The sequence below is a fragment of the Carassius auratus genome, chromosome 10 (assembly GCF_003368295.1).
Source record: "Carassius auratus strain Wakin chromosome 10, ASM336829v1, whole genome shotgun sequence".
NCBI lineage: Eukaryota > Metazoa > Chordata > Actinopteri > Cypriniformes > Cyprinidae > Carassius > Carassius auratus.
In genome coordinates this window covers 15,179,565-15,205,193 of record NC_039252.1, presented here as the reverse complement: position 1 = coordinate 15,205,193, position 25,629 = coordinate 15,179,565, and the positions used below count along the sequence as shown (strand labels likewise).

The following is a 25,629-nucleotide window of genomic DNA, read 5'->3' as shown; positions in this document are numbered from 1 at the left end:
AACAGCAGACTTCAGAGAGAGTCTGTGCAGATTTTCCCCACCCCTCTACCAGTGAATGGCCCAAAATGTTGCCTTCGGCCGTGCAAAGGCACCATACACCGCACCCTCTCAAAGAATGGCCTTTTATTATCCCTACATGTCAGAGTCTGAAGGAGCAATGGAAAACATTAGGAACTGTGGTGTATGCTAGAAACCTTTTGAATAATCACACAAACACGGTAAATTAAACCACTTACAGTAGCTGTGTATAAGCATCTTTTCCCCTTTGAGTAAAACTTAAAAAATTGCAATGTCTCATACAAGCTTTTGTTTAACATTTCAAAATTTAAAATGAAAGATTCTGTTATGGAATACCACACATTTTGTACATTTTTCATACTGCTGATGAAGCCTGAATGCAAAATTTGTTTTCACAGCTGTAACGGTATCTGTTACTCACCTCTCAAGAGCTCCCAAAAACTTTCTGCAGCCTCTCGGATCTGTCAGCTTCCCCGACACCAAATCCTTCATGCAGACTTTATAGACTGGAATAGAAACTTCTGGAAGTTGGGAAAGGAGTATAATAATGGTTCCCGTTTTTCTGTGAGACCTCCCCCAGATCCAGTTACTGTGGGACCTGGACTCTCTCCTCGAGGTCCTAAAGGCAGCAGGAACTGACCCCTTTCCTGCTCACACACTCACACAATGGTTAAACTGAAGTGCTTTTTCATGCAAAGACAATTGGACATCGGATTTATGAATGTGAAATGTGGACATCGGATTTACTGATTAAAATCGAATCAAATTTAAAAACATCCTAGTAAGTAAGTTAAGAATTAAGAAGTTAATCTAAAACTTGCTGTTTGATCCTTAATTTTATTCAAATTACATTTTATCCATTATTTGTATAATTTGTTCAGAAAATGCAAAGTATATTATAAAAGTAATAGTAAAAATAAGAAGTTTAGACGTTGTTCTACTACTTCCACCCCCTCCCCATCTGTCTCTCCTCCCCCTCTCTTCTGTGTGCCACGTTTTAGTGTGTCGTGTCTTGGCCTGCAAGCGGACAGCAGACAAAACAGAGATTTTATCGGTCTAGTTGGGTATAATGGATGCTTTATGGTTTCTATACGTCCTCATAACACCTCACGCAATAATAAGCTATGTATCTTCCTTTTCTTCCTATAGCACTAGGAATCCTGTGGTACAAACATGAAGCACTGGAATGTATGAAGAATCTCAGAGGAACATTTTATTGCATAGAAGTTGTTCTTTTAAATCACAGGAGACTTGGAAAAATCTCAGGAATGTTTCATAAGTGTCCTTCTCTCAGTGCTGCAAATTAAATGTCTTTATGCAATGCAGGACTTGGTCAGCATTGGATCCTCTGCAGTGAATGGGTGCCATCAGAATGAGAGTTCAAACAGTGGATAAAAACATCACAATAATCTACACGACTCCTGCCCCTAAATTAATGTTTTGAGAAGTGAAAAGCTACAATATCTTTAAAAAAGTCCATTATTAAGATGTTTTTTAACTTCAAACCATTGCTTCAGCTAAATACAAGTCTACGAATAAAAGTATATTTTCTTACAGCAGTTTTTTTTTTCATTTGTTTTAAGATTAAATCTTACAAACTTGTACTTGTTGAGTACAAAATAAATGGAATTATTTTTATGAAAATGACAAATTTGACCACTGTTAGCATGCGGCAAGACTGCAGTATGGAGTTATAATGTGAATAACAGATCTCAGCTAATTTGGTTTGGAAGAATTTTATCAAATATTTTCAAGTTTGGTATATTACATTTTTTTTTTTTTTTAATTTGTTTGCATATTTAGTTTCTGATATTAAGATGTGATGAAACAGGTCTCATTAGCTGCATGTAGGCTGAATGGGCCATTCCTTATTAACATCTCACAGGACACTCTTCAGAGATTTAAACCATTAACAGCAAGTATTCATCTCCAGACCAGCTTAAAGATCAGAGAAAATGCTGCTGATGGCACTGACATTCCTCCAGCATCAGAATGTTGAAAGAATGCTGCGCTTCAGTTGTCAGCGGTTCTTTTCTGATTTGCTGATTAACGTGTTTCATCATGTTGTTAGATCCACATAGCTTGAGGTTTAACCCAGACTGACAGTCACTGATTAACTGCTGCGAACAAAAGGGAAAGCTAGAGAGTTATTTAATCACTGTAGATCCTGAAAAAAACACATTTCTGCACTTTTATTTACATATCTTCTCTTTTGACGAAGTATTGTTTAAGGTATCAGAATTTTTTTAGGACTCTTTTCCAATTAAAAAAAGTAAAAAAAATGTATTAGACACTAAAGATTAATGGGCTATTATATATAAAATAATTATATGGTTTTATATTATTTATGAAATATAAAAAAAAAAAAATTACAACATAAATTATCAGTTGAATGAGTCCTTGCTCAATATTACAAGTTTTAATATTAATTTCTTAAGAAAGAAAAAACTTACCGACTTCAAATGTTTGAACAGTAATACTGAATGTCTGTGTAACAATAATTGAAAATTCATATGTAGTCTATATATACACAATGAGCACTGGGGAATTGACAGGATGCCCTTCCTGCCATCCTGTTTACATCCACATATTCATAAATAACCTTTTACCAGCGGCCGGCCTGCCAAGTCCTATATTGTATATTTTAATCAAAACCAGTCTTTATTTTGACCAAATCTAAATCTGATCTGACATTGCAGTTGAGTTTCTGTTGGTTTTAAGTTTTAACTTCAATATGTCTGTTGGGTGGGATAATTCACATCACACTTCTCTATGACTAATATATGCCTATCAGAGGTTCAGATCGGTGGAAACCTGTCCAGCTATTGTTAACTCTTCTGTGACTTTTAGAAGGCAAAGGAATTTAGCTTTGAACGTGTTTGAACTGTTGTCTGCTCTTCTTTGTGCTTTGGAGGCAGAGCAGATATTATCGATATGCTGTGGTGGTGTCTGGTGTGTGTCTTTACTGTAAACTAAAACAGTGTCTTGTACTCTTCTACTATACCTTAAAGGTATACTGCACCCCAAAATGAACATTTTGTCATTAATCGCTTACCCCCATGTTGTTCCAAACCCATAAAAGCTTCGTTCATCTTCGGAACACAATTTAAGATATTCTGGATGAAAACTGGGAGGCTTTTTACTGTACCATAGACTGCCAAGTAAGTTACACTGTCAAAGTCCAGAAAAGTATGAAAGACATTGTCAAAATAGTCCATCTGCCATCAGTGGTTCAACCGTAACATTATGAAGCGATGAGAATACTTTTTGTATGCAAATAAAACAAAAATAACGACTTTATTCAACAACTGATCTCCTCTGTTTCTTTCCACATCACTGTAGCGCCAACAATGATTTGAAAGAAAACAGCGCAACCTTGTGACGCAGCAGTCACGGAAGAACGTAAGCTGCCTACGTTCAGTTTCATATTCTACAAAATGGCTCTACGGTGATGTGGAGAGAAACATAGGAGACTAATTATTGAATAAAGTCGTTATTTTTCTTTTATTCGCATACAAAAATTATTCTCATCACTTCATAATGTTAAGGTTGAACCACTTATAGATGGACTGTTCTGAGATGTCTTTCATATTTTTCTGGACTTTGACAGTGTGGCTTACTTGGCAGTATGGGACAGTCACAAGCCTCCAGGTTTCCATCCAAATATCTTAAACTGTGTTCCGAAGACAAACGAAGCTTTTACGGGTTTGAAACGACATGGGAGTAAGTGATTAATGACAGCATTTTTATTGTGGGGTGGAGTATCCCTTTAATGTTGACAACAGTATAGGCCTACTCCTACAACTATTTAATTTTTTTTGTAAACAGTCATTGGAAGCTACTCTTTTGTGACCATGGTAAACATTATATTCAAGATTAAAGATTTTTATTCGTAGCATACACGATTATATATAGAATATATTACCAGCAGTGAAATGTGAGTATAGTGAAACTACAGTAAATAAGTGGCTAAAAGAAACATTTTCTATATCACATTAATCTCTTTCCTGAAGACTCCATCACGAAAAAATGCTTATTTTGCGATCACACCACGAAAAAAATAATAATAATGTGCTAGGTTTAAACGCATCAGATACATATGAGGGCGTCTTCTTGTGGACAAGAGTGAAAATGGCAGTTCAGACTTTTTTGCAGTGTGTGTGTGTGTGTGTGTGTGTGTGTGTGTGTGGACTGCATGTTCCTGCAACTACGAATGTGTCCACTAGATGCTGCTAGATTAACACGTCTAAAAACTCCAAATCTGCCGTGGAGGTTTGGAACTGGTTTCTTCTCTACAAAGATATTTCATAATAAAAGCATTTGAATTAACAAATTATTATAATTTATATTTTAATAAATAAATGTAACAAGTACAATTGTTAGAATATATTCAATTCTATTATATTTTAAGTCGCATGGGTATATTTGTAGCAATAGCCAACAATACATTGTACAGGTCAAAATGATCGATTTTTCTTGTATGCCAAAAAATCATTAGGATATTAAGTAAAGATCATGTTCCATGAGGATATTTTGTAAATTTCCTACTATAAATATATCAAAACTACATTTTTTATTAGTAATATGCATTGCTTAAACCTTAATTTGGACTTCAAATGCGGTTTTCTCAATATTTTGATTCTTTGCACCCTCAGATTCCAGATTCCATCTTGTCCTGGAGAGCCAATGCGCTACAGAGTTAAGCTCCAACCTTGATCAAACTCACCTCTGATTTTCTAATGATCCTGAACACACTGATTAGCATGCTCAGCTGTGTTTGATTAGGGTTAGAGCTAAACTCTGCAGGAAAGTGGATCTCGTGGGCCAGATTTGAGGATCCATGTCCTAACCACACAGTAAGCACTGTGGAAATGACAGAATGCTTTCATGAAAAATTATTAGGCTTATATATATAATATTCCATCATACTTATCATTAATACATCGTTTATTTATTTTTATTATTAATTATATATTTTTTTAAGACAGCAATCTTTGTTCCTGAATTAATGTTTCTGTCCATCCATGCCCTTCAAAGTGGATTTGCAAATATTCTAGCAGGCTAGAGCTGATATGAGCAGAACAATCCTCCTGAAATCATAACAACTACACATGTAACTCGTACAGCTGTTCCGTCCGGCTAGTGCTTGCTGAAAGACAGCCTCAGTCCACCAGTAGGTTGTTAAAGATTAGGATGTGATGCAAGCTTGGCTGAGGTCAGAGGTTAATCTCTCACTGGCATCCTGGAATAGCAGCAGTGGATGCTCTGCTCTGGCTCTCTGCCTGCGGTCTGAATAAGCAGCCGCTGTCCCTGACAGAAGTGGCCTTGCTAAACACTGCTTCACAAAACTTCACAAAAGAAACAGCAACCATCATCAGGTTTTTAGAAGATAGACAATTTTTATCATTACAAACAATAAGCAACTAAAAAGTACCCCTGATCATTTGTAAAATAAAAGAGGCCTAACCCGATTTGTTCGTTAATGATTTTTAGAATCTTTAAAAGTGAACAAATCTTCCTGGAAATGCTAGTAGGCATACGTCCCAATGTGCACAGGATAGTGGATAGTATGCACATTGGGACGAAAGGTAGTCCACAAATAAATCACTTCAGTGAACAAATTCAAAAGATTAGAGTCATTGGGGAAGTTATTATTATTATTTTAAACTAGTAGCCTACTTAATCAAAGTTTAAACTTAATATATATCACGTTTATGAACCTAAAGGTTACACTAATCACGAATGGCTAGTGTGTGTGTGTTGTTAATTACTGGGAGCGCGCTGATGACGCCTGATCAGGAGGAGGAGGAAGAGGAGGAGATGAAGACGCGCTGCTCCTCCCCCGGGCTTTCGGATCGGATGAATTTACTCACTGAATGTCTCCGGTGAACCATAATCCTCCAAACACACCGTGTAAATACGTTATATTGACATAATTCATATAAACCATCGCTGGTGATCGTGTCAGGCAGACTGTATTTGAAACGCTGCACGCTAACGGAACTTAGTTTGTAGTTTCCAATAATATCATATACGTTACCTTGATAAGTTGAGAGTGCTGAATGTCTGTTTAACATTTAAAGTAAGAGAAAGACAAACTACAACGCAAGTTTCAAAGGAGAATACTGGAGAAAACGAACTCGAGGACCTGCGCCGATCACCTTGCCGACGAGAAGGTGAGTCTGGATAAGTAGCCTGTACTTAAGCATGTTTACTATCACATGCAGAAATGTAGTACGTTTAGAGTCATTTTCAGTCGTTTTTATTAACACACATGCATATATGTATCCAATAAGTAAACGATGCCAGTTTTGTCTAAAACTTATTTTAATCTGGATAGAAATGAATGTATAATATTATATAGGCTACTACTATATTTCAAGCTTTTGAATTTTGAAAAATGTATTATGTAGATATTTTCTAACAATTACTCTTCACCTTAAGTTATAAATACTCAATATATATGATCTGATTACAGCGGAGGTGGTAAGCTGTCAGTTTTTATTCTAAAGTGGGGCATGTTGTCACATTATATTTGTCACAATAGAATATACCTGGTATAAATTTGTTAGCGAAATATCAGCAGTAAAACATTTTTAAAGCATGAAAATGATCAACAAATATTGTAATTTACTCATTAATACATTTCTTATTTAATATATGTTTAATGTTTTATTTGTTAATATGTTTTTAATATTATATGCAAAGCATGACATTTTAAGAAAATAAATCAGCTAAATTAATAACCAAATGGAATAAAACAAATGAACAAATTAAAGAGAATACATTTCGGATTTTTAAACCCATGTGACATACATCCTAAGTGCCTAGACCTGACATCTATGAAAAATAATTGCCCTTCCCAGTTCTAGCTTGACGATTATAGTTAACTCTTTGTATGTGTGCTAATGTAGTTAGTAGTGTAGAAGTTAAATTGTTGCCCATAAGCTATAGAAAACAATGTTATTATTGATATTTTAGTCAGACAAAGTTCACTACAATTATTCTAATTTAGTTTGTTTTGTATTAGCCGTTTAACAGCGTGATGGTGTTAAAATCAATAATCACTACTGAAAACAGACTTTTTGAGTCTATAAATTACTAAGATATAGTTCTTGTGACAACTAGCCCGGGTCTCCACAATCAGTATCTGTTTCTTCACATATAGGCAATCCTTTGATTTAAAGAAAGATGGATTTGGGGCTTTAATTTTGGGTCTCATTCCCCTTATATTCTCAGTGGCTTATGGGTTGCCAGTTGTTTATGGTGCTGCCAGAATCTCACGAGAGCGGAGCATTTCTCGTAAGCTTCAAAAGTTTTGGGCTGAATGTTGTGGGAAGTGGTGCAGACCGCTCCTCAGGAAACGCCTGAAAGAGAAAAGACTAACAGCAGGGCAAAATGGAAGTGTTTTGCAAAAGTCGGGAACTACGGAAGGAGTTTGATGTTGATGTCTTTCAACACCTCCAGACCAAAGCTCTGCCTGTAGACTTGTTCATAATAAGCCATTTCTCAATGTGCGTTATCTCCTGAGAGATTTATTGCCTGAATTCACCTTTATTCTGGTGTCTGCAGTAATGTTGAGGCAAAAGTACGGTCTACGTGTCATATTTCGCTCATGCTATGACATCCCCGTCAGGTACCCTCATTATGAGCTCTCCACAACAACCAGTGTTTAACATCCAAACTATGAGATTGTTGTTTCCTAGAGCCTATGATAAGGTGCCAAAACAAAAGCAGCATATGAAGAGAGATAAACGAGGTTGTCTTTGCTCACATGATCTCAGAAAAATCCACAGAGGGCCCACCAGAGGAGTGGGAACACAAAGGGCTCGTTTCATCCCTGGGAAAGTAAACCTCCCTCCCTGTGGTAGATCCATCAAACCTGTTGGATGATTTCCCACAGAAACTTCCCAAAGTCATTTTACTCATTCCTCAATGTGTCACATCTGTTCTGCACAGCCTAATCAGAAGCTGTACAATGACTAAATGTCTCTCTATTTTAAGTCTTTTGAATCATGCATGAATCCTCGAATAGAAACAGCGTTCATTTTTTAAAATTCTATTATTAATGTCATTCTGGAGTTAATGAGAGTTTCTGGACCCGAAATCTGAGTAAGAAACATTGAAGAAATGAGCTGTTTGTAATTGGAAAACACACGGTAGTGTTGCATCCAAAGTGTTGTTGTCACATTGTTGCCATTTTGGCATAATTTACTCACTTTTTCCAAACATGCATGACTTTAGTGAAAAGCAAAGGAGATATTTTGAAGAATGTTCCTGTTGCTCTTTTCATTTTTTTTTTTTCATGATTTGTAATGTGCAATGATATGCAATGTATTCATAATTTCTTTTCCTTTTTTTTTTTTTTTTTTTTTGCGCCAAATTATTTTAAAGGGGGGGTGAAATGCTATTTCATGCATACTGAGTTTTTTACACTGTTAAAGAGTTGGATTCCCATGCTAAAAATGGACAAAGTTTCAAAAATTAAGTTGTACGTTTGAAGGAGTATTTTTGTTCCCAAAATACTCCTTCCGGTTTGTCACAAGTTTCGGAAAGTTTTTTTCGAGTATGGCTCTGTGTGACGTTAGATGGAGCGGAATTTCCTTATATGGGTCCTAAGGCACTTCTGCTGGAAGAGCGCGCGCTCCCGTATAGCAGAGCAGAGACATTCACTGATCAGAGCGATTCACTGATCAGAGCGAGAGCGTCGCGAAATGTCACAAAAGGAGTGTGTTTGTGGTTGGCAAGGCAAGACAACCCTGCACAGATTACCAAAAGAGAAACAGCATTAAGGGACCAGTGGATAAAGTTTATTTTTACAGAGCATCAATGGAGTTGTGTAAGTGTTTGTGTTTGTTCCCTGCATTTCGAAGATGCTTGTTTTACAAATAAGGCCCAGTTTGACGACGGATTTGTGTATCGTTTATTTCTTAAGGATGATGCAAAACCAACGAAAAAGGGTCATGATTGTGTGTTGGAACCGCAGGCGGTGAGTAAAACTGCTTCAAATATCTCTGCCTCCTTGTTAGTGCATCCCCTCCCATGCCGGAGACCCGGGTGTGAGCCCCGCTCGGAGCGAGTCGTTGCTGCTGCTGCTCTCGTTCAGTTTCAGCCTCGGGATCTGATTCTGGATCATAAATAAACGGCTCCGCCCACACGCCACGCCTCCAGCCGGTTGTGTTTTTCCGGGAAAAATCGGTACAGACTATCTTTCTCTTATAAATATAATAAAACTAAAGACTTTTTGGAGTTATGAAGGATGCAGTACTACTCTATAGGTACTCAAGATTAACAGGATATTGAGTGAAAACGAGCATTTCACCCCCCTTTAAATAATATTTACAGTAAAATTAAGAGATTATATTTTACTATACTTAGAAACATTATAAATATTAATATTATTATATATTTTAAAATGATTTTCTAAAGTTTTTACATATATACACAAACACACACACACAATTTTTATTTATTTATTTTTTCCTAAATCCAGTTAATCCTAGCGTTCTGAAGTGATCACTATAGAGATCCCGACTGACCCCCAGGTCCCCAACTCATTTGGCAAGACTTCTGAACTGGACACTAGCCATAAATTCTCTGTAAAATCAGGAATGAACAATTAGTATGTATGTGCACATGCTGCGCTGAAGTGTCTAGAAGTAGTGTTATTTCAAGGTCAAGGATGTCTCAGTCAGATGTTAGCCCTCCAAATAGCTGAATAGAGAGTGTTGCATTTTTGTTCACTGTTGTTCAAAAGTGTGGGGTCTTGAAGGAAGTCTCTTATGTTCACCGAGGCTGAATTTATTTGATCAAAATACAGTAAGAATACTCATGTAGTGAAATATTATTACAGTTTAAAATAACTGTTTTCAAATGTAATATTTTTAGATGAAATTTATTTCTGTGATGCAAAGCTAAATTTTCAGCAGCCATTACTTCAGTATTCAGTGTCACTTGATCCTTAATCTAATAGGCTGTGTTGCTGCTCAAAGAACATTTATTTTTGTCTGAACCGCGAAACACTGTTTTAATAGAATGTTTTAAAGAACAGCATTTATTTGAAATAGAAATTACACTTTTGATCAGTTTAAAATGAAGGAAATCTTTCATTTCATTAAAAAAAAAAGTTAATCTTATCCTCTAAGTTTTTAATGGCGGTGTAGATGATGATGAATATTTTTTTACGTATTTCAGAAGTCTTAGATGTGAAGTGCAACTAATCCAAATAATTTTTTCAATAAAGAAATAATTTTCATGGTATGTCAAATCCTTTCAAGTCAAATCGTCCATGAGCTCAGAGACTGTTAAATAATTGTGTTTATCTTTAGGTGAGAGCTTGATTTCTGCATTTCAAGTTGTTTAATATTTCCATTGGGAAAAAAATACATTACTCATAATCTTGAGGAGTGATTCCTTTTGGATCCAGTAATTAGAGAGTTCGCTGTTACCATGGAAATAAGAACTGCGCCAAAACAGCTCCGTAGCTTCCTCCCACTTGCATGAAGCATGAAGCAATGCAAATGACATAAACAAGCCTTACTGTATGCTCTCAAATAACTTTCATTAAACAACAATATATTTGAATATTAAGCAGTACATTTTAAGAATGTAAAAATGTTGAATTGTCACATTTTTTACAGTATTGAAACTGGATATTAAAATATTCTATTATTCAATCAATGACTATAAGTCAGTAAACTTATATTGTCTTTTTTATTCAGTCATGAATTTTGCGATGCTTCATGCACAGTTCAGATTTCAAACACTTTTTATTTTAAATCAAAGTTTGTAATTTTGTGGTTAATTCATCTTTGAGCAAGTTGGCTTATAAATCTGATTTAAAGATGCACGAAGAAAAGGAATAGGGGAAAGCACTTCAAGACCCAAGGCTGTTGAACAAGTCGGACAAGCGGTCTGGAGTGAGGCAGGAAATTAAGCAGACAATATGTAGTTTACTGTTTTTGGCAATCGTACCTGTTTGGAAAGTCCAACAGCAAGGAGGTCTGGAGTAAGAGCTGACAGGAATAAGGCTCAGTTTTCTCTCCTGATGTCAGAGAATTCAGGCTTTTGTAAGTCTTTAAAGCTCAGTGTCATGGAAACAGGCTGGAGCATGAAGCCCCACACTAACACAGCCTACCTCTCTACCTCTCTTCTGCCCAAGTGTGTGTCTGCCACTGTGAACACTGAGAGATACGGTTTAAATGGATTTATGAAGAATGTGCGTTAATATTGAGGTGGAAGGATCTGTTCTGCTCTTCCATAAGTCACGTAGCTGCTTCTCAGTGTGTCATGGAAAGACATAATAGCATTAAGAGGGTAAGTTTTTTGAGCTTCATTAGGTATGTAATTTAGTAGTTATAAAAAATAAAATAAAAATCTAAAACATTACAGTTCCAGTTTGGATTGGTAAGAAAAAAAAATCAAGTCTTATATGCTCAGAAAAGGTGCTTAGGAATAAGTAAAAACAGCAATATTGTAAATAGTAATATATTCATTATTATTAATCACTATTATTACTATTTAAAATAAGTGTTTTCTATGTTTCATTGCTAATGCTGAAAAAAATTGTTGCTTCATCATTTTGTAGAAACAATGGTACATTTGATGAATAGAAACTTCAAAAAGAACAGTATTTATTTGAAATATTTTGTAACGTTATAAATGTCTCTGCTGTATATCAGTATATTTACACTGAACTCCCCAGGTGTAAAGTTTCCTCAACCTCTCAATACAAGTTGGGAATGGACTTTAGCACAGCTACTTTCCAGCTGAGAACAAAACTGTACTCTCTGGATGTATCTGAAGTTCATGCAGATTCACTTCAAGAGATAGTTCACTAAAAAATTATGATAAATGTCTCTGTATAAATCAGTGGGATTCGCTTGTTGTTGGTGCACCTACATTCATCAATATCTTCAGGGTGAGTTAATAATGACAGAATTGTCATCTTTGTCTGAACTTTCACATCACTAATAGGGCAACAGATGTGATATTGACATCAGGTCTGTGTGTGTGTGTGCTCTGCCTCAATCAAACGGTCACACCAGAGTGTAAACCCACTCAGACAGGGTCGTTTTCAACAGGAAGACATGTCTGAAGGAGATAATGACTTCTTTTGTTTGAGGCAATATTATCTTTATGTAGGTGAACACAGGATGCATGTGAATGATTTAACCGCTGTGTTGCAGACCTGCGGGACGCTGTAGACATTGTCTACACAAAACCCAACAAAGGACATTACATCTAATCTATTCACCGATACTAAAGGGGTCAGACCAGTCTTGATCATGCAGCAGGAAGTGTGGAAAAGAGAAAACCCAGATGCTTTCATATTCTCACGCATTCGTTTTAGCATTTTCATACCGATTTGTAACACATCCATCGTGACTTAAAGAACTGTGGTTATGGGATGGCTTGTGAGGGATCATATGTTAATGTCTGTTCTGAATGAGTTCAAGGAATACAATTATGGAATGTGAAGCAGGATTTTTAAGGAAATGACTAATGAGGACTCGTAGTAGCTTGTTTGTGTATGAGAGTTGGGATTTCGAAGATGCTAATGATATGCTAATCTGTCTGAGTGGGTGCTTCTGGTGGACAAAGATCAAATCTGTGCTGGCCGGGTGTTGATAGCCCTCTTTAATTACTGTCATTGAAATCTGTTGTTTTTCATTGGAGCATCTGGTGTGGTAATACCGGGTCAGTGGCTGACTTATGAGTTTGTTATGGGTTTATTTATTATGCATTTGAGGGATATGCCTTTACATAATTGGTACCTATGGTTTTGAATTAAAAGCGTGACATTTGACTTAAAAGTGGAGTAGTTTTCATGAATGGATATTATTGGACATTCCTATTTTAAAACAGTTTTTATAAATAAATAAGTAAGCTGGCTGCTTTAGGTTATTATGGCTGGTTAGCATTCAGAGTTACTCTGAAACCCTCCACCTTCCCCAGCTCCCCCTGTATAGATCTGTTTTGGTTTATTATAGCATGCTATTTATGCAGCGGCAGTACTGTACTGTCTTAAATACTTACGGCACCATACTGATGTATGTTTCTGCAGTAGCAAGTTCCTGTACTTGCTTTGCAGCAGCAGCAATAATCTACAACTACAGCAATAACAAACAACAGCAGCAATTCAGCAGCAGAAGCATAGCAGATCTGTTCAACTAAGACCAAATACATTAACAATGTCATATCTTTTAACTTTAAGTTAGCCTTAGATTATGACTTTTTTGGTAAAGGTAATCTAAATATAAAAATTGGTGAAATAAGCAAGAACTATCCAACATCAACGATACTTCTAAAGGAAAAGTAATTAAATACATAAATAATTGTCATTTAACACATACATGTATTTAATAGTTTGTATTTAATCTAGATTTCGTTGTATTGTTTTCAGCTGTCGTTTGATGCCATTTCCTGTATTACCCACGATGGTGTGGTGATGAAAATATTTTTTACATTGTATTTCACTTGGCATGGTCAAGTCACATTACTGTCGACCGACAGATTCCTGCAATTATTACTGACGTAATGTTTATTCTCTGGCATGGTGGGATTTTCTCTGGTATGTTTTCCTAAGGCAAGTTTCCCAGACTCAAATGCTAAATGGCTAAATCCTCCGCTCAGTTTTTCAGTGCAATATCAACACAGACAGTATAATTTAGTTGAAGACCGAGTGTTTTGTTATGGATAATGTTGTTTCTCACAGATGCGTCTCGCTTCTGCAGGTCTGCGGTGTGTGAGTGGGATGTCTGCAGATCAGCTGTGGCCTGACTATGGTGAAACACCAACCGTTACAGGTGTATGAGAGACAGCTGTGTTTGTCCTGCCTGACCGGGATCTACGGCTGCCGCTGGAAACGGTACCAACGCTCCCATGACGACAGCACCAAGGTAACCACAGCATCATCCTTTGTGGGAAAAGCCATTGTATTCCAACCACATAAAGACTGGATGAAGTTGATAGAGGCAAAATTGACACTGATCTGTTGAGTCAATGACCTGTCACTAAGCTCCACATTAAAAATATTTACAGACCAATCATGTTGAGACGCTATGGTCATTGACCCTAATGTTACTGTCATCAATGATTCCCACACCTGTGGCTCATAGTTTCTGGATCCACTTTGACGATAGTTCTGGCTTTCTCTGGTAATTTCTGTCAGCGTCTGGTCATGAATATCTTGTATTCATTTGAGGCAGACGGCAGAACCGAAGGACAACTTGGCTGTCTGTAATGAAGCAAAAAGCCTTTCTCCTCTGCTGTCTGAATCCCTCTCTATCAGACAGAGAGAAACTCAAGCCAGAGTTTCAGATTCCCTGGAGGACGTGTTGTAGGTCAATTCCAATCTGTATACAACACAGCAAGAGGCTTAGTCATGTCTCTCTGTCTCTCTTTGACTTGTCCGTTCAATGTCTGGTGACACCAAACTGGATACTGACATTATTTAGTAAAGTTATTCAAGCAGAAATGCCCGTTGTTTTAACCAAGCATCCATTCCAGCCCAGCGATCAAATGTTCTGACCTGATCTGAGCCGCAGTCAGATTGAAAATCAACCCTTATCTAATCTTTACCCAAAGTCCTCTAATATTCATAGGGTATCAAGCTTAAATGTAGCAATATCCTCAGAAGTTTAGAATAGCACTGATATAAATAGAACAATAGCTGATTTAATTATAAAAATTGAACTTAGTTTCTCTCAAGGGTTGCTAAGTTTTTATTGTGTGTGTGTTTCATTTTATATACATTGTGTTTTTTTTTTTTTTCAAACTCCGCATTCCATAGATTCTTTAATATTTGTAGTGTGTTTACACTTGACAATATTACTGTAGGTTTAATTTTTTTTATGAACTCTGTCTTGACCCTTTATTTGACTGGGCTTAAGATATTTTTTATCTATATTTTATATTCTATTTTTAAACAAACTTCAATTTTAAACAAACCCTTTCTTGACTCATTATTTCACCGGGTTGCCAAAAGTTAAGTTATTTTATATGAAATTCAGTAAAAAAAAAATCAAAAGACAACTTAATTGTATAACTAATGTCTGAAATAAGTCACTCACTGATTTAAACAAACATGAAACTTGAGGTTAAAAATGTAGCATACTGTATTGTTTGAAATGTTTTATATATTTATATTTGTTAAAGCAATTTTTTTAATAATTATTATTACTGTAAACCATATATACTTTTACTGTGCAGTCAGCAGTATTCTAGTATTCAGTTCAGGTATGTTTATTATTTTCCATGTTCTATCCAGTTTAATGCTTGTGGTGATTTAGTTTGTGGGTTTTGTTCTTTCTTTTCACCTCTCACACTCACACTCACACACACACACACACACACACACACACACACACACACGTTCATTAGTTGATCTTTCCATTTGAACGGGCTCTCTGAAGTAGCACCTCGGCATTGAGAACAAACTCTTCGGAAGCTCTGCCATTGGCTGGCTTAACTTTGTGTCATCACTGCTAGCCCCGCCCACTCTATAATTAGAGCAGGGTGACAATGTGTCCTACCCGATGAGCTCAGGAGCAGGTCTGGAGGAGCTGATGGGATTGAGAGATTAGCAGCTATCAGCTGTGCAGAATGAATGAACAGATCAGTGAAATGTGTCCCGCACTGTAGAGTGACTCCACCACAATCCACAGACTAAGAAAACATGAGTCAGTGCATTATTCAGGTCTCTGTTAGGGTGTGTGGAATCACTAGAAAGCTATATGCAAGCTGTTATTGTTGGCAGTTGTATTCAAGGCATGTCAGATGACTGTTGTTGTGATCTTTGAAATCTCAGAATTGGTGAAAAGCTTCATCAGTGCAAATGTTGAGTAGTGTTTTGTTGGAAATAATAGTAATTGGTCTTCATATTCATAATGCAATTACATCTTTCAGTTTAGTGTAGGGTGAATAAGGGTCATCTGGGACATTGGGTGATGTGGAATGACTAGCTCTGATGTGTATATTTTTAATGCTTGTTATTTTATTTAGGAAATTAATAATTTTATTAGACAAAGACACATTGATCAATAACGAGTTTCAAATAGAAAACCAGTTATTCAAGATTGTAATAATATTTCATAATATTTCCCTTTTTACCATATTTGTTTGGTCAAAGAAATGCAGTCTTGGTGAGCATAAGAGACCTCTTTCTTCAAATACATTAAAATATATTTAGCAAATCAAAACATTCGGATATTGTGGTTGGGCTGGAATGTGAGGTGATGGAGTGAGAAGTCAAAAGTTACTCTAATTCACCCTGCATTTGAACGAATCTCAGGACGTGGTCATTAGATCATGAGATCTATTTCACACCTCCACAGGAACGAAAGGTCTTTTGGGTTCTGAAAGGGAGAGTGCCAGCAGGATGCAAGCCATCTGATCTGCTAACTCAACTTAGATGTCTCTCTGCACCTTGTGTTACCCAACAGATTCATGTACTGCAAAATGATCACAAAAAAACGTCTTTCAAAGTCATATACATATTATATTCTTAGTTTAATTGTTGAGTGTCTGCGGTTCATGAAAATTCCAATCAACAAAATTTTCTTGAGAGAAAAAAAAAAGCATATTCAACAAAAAATATTAGTTCCATCCTTGCCCAAATGAACTGTTAGTGATATCTGACTGATACAGTACTTAAACTCCTGCCATTGTTTCATGTGCTTGCTGCTTTTCCTTCTCTGGACAAGCTTGTGAGCTCATGTCATTTAACATGTACATCTGGAAAAAGTTTAATATTATTTATGTATTTTTTTTTTTATTACTTTTATGGCGTAGAATGCACAGGTTTCTGAATAACATTTCAAAATCATAAACAACTGAATACATTCACAGTCATTCACTGAGTGAAATCTGTTCACTCTCAGCATCAGGTGAGAGACAAGTTTGATTTTTACATCACCCTTTAACAATAAAGCTCCGCCCACTCGATCTCCCGCAGAGACCTTGCCTGGCCTCCCAGCAAACATGCATTGGTGCCAGGCAATGTCTCTCTCTCTCTCTCTCTCTCTCTTTCTGAAAGATCCCTCTGTGCTGAAAATGTTCCATTGCTGCTGTAATTCACTGTGGAACGCTGTGTGGTTTCTGTGGTGAAGGAATTTAATTAAATTCTTGTCATTTTGTTCTTAAACTTATTAGTTACTTGAGCTCACATTTTATCATGCTCTTTAAAACTTTAAGGCATCTTAAAGCTCCGTATTTGATCTCCGTGGCCTTTTATATCCCCTGCCACACTTGATCTGAAGTGCTGATTGTAAAGCATGGGGTTTGTGGTGTGAACATGTTGTGAATGATATAAAGAGAGCTATTAAAAGTCCAAATTTGGAACATATAAATAAAAAAGAAGTCTTGTCAGGACTGTCACTGAGTGTTGGTTCGACACATCTGCCTGATTTGTACCATTCCTCAGTGGGATAAAAGTGTCTGCTAAGAGAATAAATGTCTGTCTGGAGAACATGTGTGTTTACATCACGTCCTGTTTTTGTTTTTCAGTGGGAATGTTCATGGTTCCTCCTCCTCTGCTGTTCGTTTCTTCTTCTCCTCGTCTGGTCCTACTTCTGGTTGGAGGCTCGTAATGACTACAATGAGTTTAACTGGTGGGTTCAGTCTGATGTTTGGAGGAACCTGCTGTTTTAGCAGTGACATCAGCTGGTCATTAACTCTGAACCCTGCTGTGTGTCCTCACCACGAAGCAGACAGCAAGCCATGTTTGCACATTTGATTGCTAGAGGATGTTTTAGGAGTTTTCTTGTTTGATTGGAAGCATTACTATTAGTTATATTCTCAAACATGGATTGCTTAATAACTTTCTGAATTAATTTCACACACTAAGGGCCAGTTTAACTAAACAGGACAAATTAGCGAGAGAGTGCAATTGCAATCTCAACATCTCATTTACATATCGATCAACACAAAATGCCAAGCGCAGCGCAAATTACTGTAATCGCAAATAAAGAATAGAGACACAAAACGAAGAAAGAACAAGAGGCCAAAAGGGTAGGGTTGCAAGATGTTTTGATGAACCTGGTATTGCGTGACTCCTAGTTGAGGGTTCCAAGTCATCTTTTCTTTTATTTATAAGCAAATTAAAAATAACATGGCTTAGCAAAGAATATGTTCAGATAATGCGTTCTTCTGGCATTCCAAATAACGTTTTCTCTGTTCTCTGCAGTGCCTCCTCCTATAGCGACAACAATTGCATCCATTTCAAGAGCAAAATAGTTGTGTTAAATAATGGCGCAAATACCAGTAATTTGATGAGTGCAAAAGTTGCTAAATCGCTTTGCGTGATTCATTTGAATACTCTCCTCTCATAAACTTTCTTGTGCAAAAATAACTGTCTCCACATCTTTTCAGTGCTAATTCATCACTAATCGTCTTTATTAAATCTTGATAGTACTATTTTAATGCCAAAAGACGGTTTGCGCTGGCGCCAGCTGTTATTAAAACGGTCCCTTTAAAGTGTTTTAAAGCCTTGTGTATGAAAAGCATGATGCATGTTTTTGTTTGTTTGTTTTGAATCCCTGCTGGGGTGAGAGAAGTTGATGGTTTTATTTTTCTGGCAGGTTGTTATATAATCGTTCCGCCGTTTGGAAGGATGGCACAGTCCCCATTCTCACCACAACACTCACAGGATTGACTTACACTGCATTTTTAATGGTGAGCGCTCTTTACACATGCACATGTGGCGTAGAGAAAGTTAGCAGTGCCTTTAAACTTTTTATGGCCTAATAATTGTCGCATTCACATTTTGAAGCCATGATGGACTGCTTGTTGGTTCAGAACATCACCATTGCAGCCTTAATAATTGTGTGCGCACACATATGTTAAAATTTTTTTATAAATATTTTTTTATTGTTATATACAAAATTTAAAAAAAAAATTTGACTTTTTTTTATCTCTTTTTATGTATTTTTTTTTTTTCTTTTTTTTTATCATTTGCTGTTGTATTTTTTATTTTATTTTTCAGATTCTTGCACTTTGTCACATTGCACTGGGACAGCAGCTTAATTTGTACTGGATCCATAAGGTGAGGCGAGTTTGTAAATCTGTTCAAGCCTAGAACTAGACTGACGTTCTTTAAAACAAGTTTTATTTCCCACAGATTGTCGTTCTGGCCATTCTGCTCACCACCATAACAGGAGTTGTGTCCATTGATGACTTCTGGCAGGACGAATGGGACATTGTCATCATTTCTCTGCAGGTTGAAGCAACCTCATCAGCATTTTACCATCCAGTGTCGTGAGATCTTTCTTGACAAGTCATTCAGTTAATTGTATGTTTTTGCTGTTGTAGTTCACAGGGCCGTTCCTACACATTGGAGCTTTAGCTGCGGTTACAGCATTAGGGTGGTTCATCGCCGGTCAGGTGCTGCGCGTGGAAAGATCAAGTGAGTTGAGCATCATGTGAGGGGAAAAGGCAGACTGGGTCAAAGCTAGGACGGCCCCTACACTTTGATAACATGTAAATGTATAATATATGCGCACTACCCTTCAATAAGTTTAGCTTGTTTGTTTTTTTTATAAAGAAGGTAATACTTTTATTCAGTGAGAATGTATTCAGTTTATCTGAAGTGATGAATGCTGTTCTTTTGAACTTTGTATTAATAAAAAAAAAGTGCACAACTGTTATCAACACTGATAATAATAAGAAATGTTTCTTGAGCGGCAAAGGATTACATGAAACTGAAGAAATTCAGCTTTGCATCAGAGAAATAATTACATCCTAAACTATATTAAAATAGAAAAGGGTTCTCTTAAATAGTAATAATGTTTCACAAGATTAGTGTTTTGACTTTATTTTTGAACAAATACTGTAAATGTAGCCTAGATGTGCAGAAAAAGATTATTGGTCCAATCCTTTTAAACCGTTTTTTTCTTCTTTTGCATATGTTTGTGTGTTTATCCAGGGCTTCAAGTTGTGACGCTGGTGATTTATGTGAGCGTCCTCCTGGTTCTGTATCTGGTTCCTCTCTTCATCTCTTCTCCCTGCATCATGGACCGCTCCAAGCTCGGTCCTCGTCCTGCCGTCATCGGCCGTCGTGGAGCTCCAATGGTGAGTTTCATAATTGTGTTTTTTCAGGCCGGGTGTTTAGCATCCAGGTTTCTCTCTGAAGTTTAGCAACAGTTAGAGAGTGCTGGAGGGATTGTGTGTCCCTGCTGGAGATAGCCTCACTTACACTGTGTCTAAACATTCAGTTGATTTTACAGTGAAGCTCAAACCTGTTTGTTTGACTTCCTCAAAGTAGTGCTAAGATAGTAAAATTTCTCTCTCTCTCTCTTTCTCAGCTCGCTCCAGAACACACCATTATGTCCTTCAGTAAAGCACTACAACAGAAGGTCACTGCCCTGGAAGCCGATGTTACCATCAGGTATTATGACTTTATGAAACATACCTCTCATAACTGAATGAATCATAATCTGTTTTGTTTTATAATTTATTTATTTTAAATTTATGGTATTTATCTGGTTATTTTATTTTTATCATACCTTTTTTGAATTAATAGGAATTTGTTTGTTTATTTTATCATTTTGAATGAATCCAAATCAGTTTTTTTTATCATAATGTAATCATAATTTTTTGTATGTGTTTTTGTATTTCAAAACGAAATGATTAAATTAATCATTTATTCATTTTATTTTATTTTATTTTTGAATTAGTAGTAAACTGCCTTTAAGTTTATATCTTATATCTTTTTGAATAAATCATATTTGTGTATTTTAATTATTTTATTACATTATTATATGATATTATAATTTTTATTTATTGTATTTATCTATTTTATTTATTTATTTATTTATTATTATACCTGTTTGAATTAATTGTAATTTATTTTATATTTTATATTTTATTTTGTATTTTTATTTTATTTTATTGTATATTTTTGAATATGAGTAAAGAATGGCAGCAGCTCTCAATGGCTCGCAGTAACCTGACTCTAAAGTGATTGGATGCTTGTCTGTTTCTTTTTGTGTGTTTTTTTTTTTGTTTTTTTAGTCTGGATGGAGTGCCCTTTTTGATGAGGGACCGCACACTACGCAGGACCACCAATGTGGACAAACTGTTTCCAGGCCGTCAGGACCACGACGCCTCATTCTTTAACTGGACAGAGATTCGCAGTCTCAATGCTGGACTTTGGTTCCTCAGGGTATTACATTTGATTCCTTTCTTATTTCTTTGGTCTATCTTCAGAGTAAATAAAGATTTTGAGGTTGTTTGTCCCTCAGGATGACCCGTACTGGACGGTGCAGTACATGTCTGAAAAAGATCGAAAGCGCACGGCCAATCAGACGGTGTGTAGCCTCGCAGAGCTGCTACGTCTGGCTGCTAGAACAAACCGCTCGGTGATCTTCAGCCTGCGGCGACCTCCACCTCAACACCCTCGACATCAGCTCTGGGTCAGTGATGCACTGAAGGTCATTCAGAGATCCAGCATCCTACCAGAACAGGTGAGAGCACGAATATTCATATTCTTGACATATTCTTGATAAGCTTCTAAAAGTTAAAAAAAAAAAAAAAACATTAATGAGCTGCTCTTTTAAATTCTAAGAAATTCAGAATACATCTAAAAATATTTTACGTTTATAATATATTTTTTATATATATTTTTTTTTATATAATTTGATGAATTGTGGTTTAATGTCTTATTCAGACTAAATCTAAAATATTGAGAAAAATATTCTTAAGGTTTTAAGACCTTTATCAACTATTTAATGTGCCAAAAATTCTAAATATTTAAAATATATTTAATATTTTAAAACGTGTGTATTTAATCTGATATATTTTGCTGAAATATGTCCTATTATTCCATCTAAATCTTCTAACTCCATCTTAAATATTGATAAAATATTCCTTATAAATGTATAATATTACAAAAGGTCTTTCTAACCGTGTTTATGAGATAACCAATAAATTCAGAATTCATCTAAAAGATGCATTTAAAAATGTATGCATTTATATTTATAGGACTTGAAGAAATTAGAAGTCTCGTCTAATGTATTATTCATTCTAAATTAAAAATATTGAGTACAATATTCTTAAGTGTATAACATTAGGAAATGGTATTAATATTCAGAAAAATATGAAAAGTGCTTAATTAGCTACTGTGCGTGTGTGTAGGTGATGTGGACTCCAGACTGGTACAGGAAGAAGGTGCGTGCAGCGGTTCCTCTCCTTCAGCAGACGTCAGATGAGAAACTTCCTGTGGCTGAGCTGAAAGAAAGAGGGATCAGTACTCTGACCCTGCACTACAGCCAGGCCAGAGCTCAGGATATCAGGTACACACACACACACACACACCATTCAGAACATCAGCAGACATCTGCTATGAAATATGAAGAGGTAAAAATATCAAATTTAAATATTTTATCCATTTTAATAGATGTACTTCGATAATTTATCGGTCTGTGTAATGTTTTGAGAACTCATTTTTATTGTTATTTTAATTACTATGATATATTAGAATGCATTTAGAATATATAATATATGTTTTAATGTGTGAAGTTTAAATTTATACATTCATTCATACATATATTTTATTGTTTTATTTATATGAAAGTAGGCATCACCAAGCAAACTTCTCTGTGCGTGCGTGTGTTGTGAGCAGGCAGTTTTCTGGCAGTAATGTGAGTGTGAACGTGTATCCGGTGAACGAGCCGTGGCTGTATTCGCTCATGTGGTGCAGCGGGGTTCAGTCTGTCTCTTCTGATGCTCCGCACATCCTGAAGAAAGTGCCTAATCCCATCTGGATCATGGTACTGATCTCTCTCTGGCTGAATCCCAGTTCACACACTGCTATTACGCACAAAGTACATACTCTGCTGGCCATGCTCAAGTGCGCACTTAAAAGCAGGCCAGTTTCCACAGATTTGGAACGCTTGTCATTCATGAAGTCCCACTCATTGGCCGGATGCTCATTTAATGGTTAATTTGATTATGCTGTCAGCTTTCAAGGAGGTTGCAGTAAATCTTGGCCCTGTTTGACACATTTTAACATCCCTTCCACAGAATACTGTAGATTTTAAATTGGCATGCTTTATATATGATGCAAGATCAGTATTGAGAGATAATGTTGCATACAAATGGTTGCATACATTTGCATCAGAAAAATGTCTGTAGTTTAAGAGTTTGTGGACAAAATTAACTTTGGAATACTACTATCTATCTATCTATCTATCTATCTATCTATCTATCTATCTGTCGCATATATAATTTTTTATATATTGCAGTTTTATTTGATTGGGATTCTGCCTGTATAGTTTTCCCCTCATTTGCTTTTTAAATGTATTTACATTGATATCTAATGGCTGGATGCTGCTTTAACGTTTTGTAGAGTGCGGATGAATATGGCCTGATATGGATCACTTCAGATTTAATCTCTGTGGCGATTGTCATTGGCATCTTCATATTTCAGAAGTAAGTGAATCTCTTTTAGCATGTCGTGTTTCTAAATACTTATTAATACTGGAAGCTTGTTTGCTGTAGGCAATGGCTTTAATTGCACACATTTGCATGAAAGCCTATTTGATTTTCGGAGCAGGCCTTGGCATTAATGTTAGGTTGTTTTGTAGTTAGCATGCTTGCTATATCTCTGCTGGGTGGCCGGGTGCTTTTGAACTGATGGCTCTGCTCTTTTCTTCTTGGCAATCTCAACTTTCCCTCCATTATCTCTCTATCCTCTGCTCTTTGCATGTGCCTGTCCTCCGCTGCTCGCTGAAATTGCTCAGCTATCACCTGATCAGGTAATAAGGATGAGTATTTTAGGGACAGAATTCTGTTTTGATCTTTATTTGTTCATTTTTTGTGTGTGTGTTTGTCATATTTGTATTTTAACTTCAGTGCCGCTCTTTTCTTCAGTGCTTTTTAACCCTTTTAAGCGTTCTCTTTCACTTTCTGTACAAACATCTCAAGATCTTAAGCTTAGTGACCAGAACTTTTTGACACTTTCAGACCCTCAGAAGTATGTTTTGGTGACGGCGTGTTGTATTTTTTTTTTTCTCAGGTGGAAGATGAGTGGCATGCGCAGCTACAACCCTGAGCAGATCATGCTCAGCGCTGTAGTACGTCGGCCGAGTCGTGACGTCAACTTCATGAAGGAAAAGCTTATCTTCTCAGGTGAGACTCATGTGAAGATAAAGCCACAGGACATATAACTCTCTGTGACCTCTGTGGCTGTGGTACATCGCCCCCTGGTGGTGATCATAATAAACCATCAATATCTGTATTAATATCTGCATATGATTTTTGCATGTGTGTGTGTGTGTGTGTGTGTGTGTGTGTGTGTGTGTGTGTGTGTATATATATCATATTAATATTAGTAATATCTTGGTGTTTACTGGAGTTATTGGCACTCCAGTTAAACTTTATATGATTGAAGCCAACCAAAATGATTCACATTTTGAGCTAGTGGCCTGTCTTATTACTTGCATGTCATCACAAGTGTTGTGGGCTCTGTCAATGTTTCTTCATTTAAATGCAGACCCCAGATTGACTCCTAGAGGAGAATTCTGCCCTGTGAATCTCTGGCTGATGAGTTTTGTGCCCGTTTCAGAGATCAACAACGGTATCGGGAGCACAGACGAGCTGTCCATGTACACAGGAAACGGTCTGGACGTTTATGCACGCGATGACATCATGATGCCCGCACTTCATGCGAGCAAACTTTAGTGACGACTTGAGTCCATTTTATGGACCGAACATCTCAAGCTCAAAATAATTCCTTAAAACTGAGTTGCTTTTTCATCTCCAGTGGATTATTTTGAATGGTTTGCGTTGGTTCACGGACACTCTGGGACTGTATTCAGCTGATTCAGTGTTCTGCTTTGATGCCTTATGTACCGATGTATTTTTTCTGTATCGAGCGTATTTAAAATGGAGCTGACTTATTGTGCACTGTAAAGTTTAGAGTCCAGTCTGATGAAAGCAGGTAATAAAAGTGTCCTATTATTAATGTTTGTGAAAAACAGACTGAAGATGTATGAATTTCATGTTAAAGCATGCAGAAATCAAAGGTTCAGAGATGGTTTTTGAGCCTCAAACTAGCCCTTGTAAAGCTTGACTATAGGCTGATATGATTATTTATTTTTTATTTATTTTATTTTTGTAACATATGATTTGCTTGCTGGTGATCCATATCTCATTGCATTAGCTTAAGATCAGTTTTCTTCTACCTTGCTGTATCGATGTCTTTTTAAGTGATTTATTTTGTAATGAAATCTCTGCATTGCGTCAAGTGTTTTTCATGAGCTGTTCAAATGGGTTTTTGAAGGTAATTATTACTGGAAATGAAACAGTATATCAAGTGAAGTCAGGTAAAATGAGGCAGGTTTGTGCACAAACTAGCTCAGTTCATCCTGTGCTGTCGTAGATAGGACTAATTCAAAACATCACAGGATTCGATTGTATTTTATTGGGTAAAACATTGGCTATATTTATTCACAAGCAGAACAAATTGGTGTAAATCGCTCCCTGGGGTAAATAAGATTTTAATACTTTATTCAGCAAGGATGCTTTAAATTGATCAAACTTGTCATTAAAGACATACAGAAATGTTATGATTTCTATTTTCTATTCTTTTTATTATTATTATTAAATATT

The 25,629-nt window shown here is 36.3% G+C and overlaps 2 protein-coding genes across 5 annotated transcripts in view; one reads left to right on the top strand and one right to left on the bottom strand.

The window, feature by feature from the left end:
• LOC113110010 (serpin H1-like) overlaps positions 1-594 on the bottom strand; it is a 4,809-nt gene extending 4,215 nt beyond the window's left edge. Inside the window, exon 1 of the mRNA XM_026273987.1 lies at positions 440-594. The gene's annotated coding sequence lies outside the window, so the exon portion shown is untranslated. The remainder of the gene's footprint in view (positions 1-439) is intronic.
• Positions 595-5,826: 5,232 nt separating this feature from the next.
• Positions 5,827-25,586, top strand: LOC113110009 (glycerophosphodiester phosphodiesterase domain-containing protein 5-like). Of its 4 annotated transcripts, none has more exons than XM_026273982.1 (17): positions 5,827-6,194; positions 13,755-13,919; positions 17,527-17,630; positions 18,600-18,693; positions 19,004-19,063; positions 19,124-19,237; positions 19,330-19,423; positions 19,943-20,088; positions 20,322-20,404; positions 21,031-21,181; positions 21,261-21,482; positions 22,153-22,310; positions 22,640-22,787; positions 23,366-23,448; positions 23,760-23,774; positions 24,035-24,147; positions 24,584-25,586. In XM_026273982.1, the coding sequence occupies exons 2-17, from the start codon at positions 13,803-13,805 to the stop codon at positions 24,697-24,699; spliced, it is 1,818 nt and encodes a 605-aa protein (XP_026129767.1). In that variant the 5' UTR covers positions 5,827-6,194; positions 13,755-13,802; the 3' UTR covers positions 24,700-25,586. The 4 variants fall into 4 exon arrangements, with proteins under 4 accessions (XP_026129767.1, XP_026129768.1, XP_026129769.1 ...); XM_026273983.1 differs by having other exon boundaries at positions 5,828-6,194; positions 19,139-19,237; XM_026273984.1 differs by lacking the exon at positions 23,760-23,774 and having other exon boundaries at positions 5,828-6,194.
• Positions 25,587-25,629: the final 43 nt, after the last annotated feature.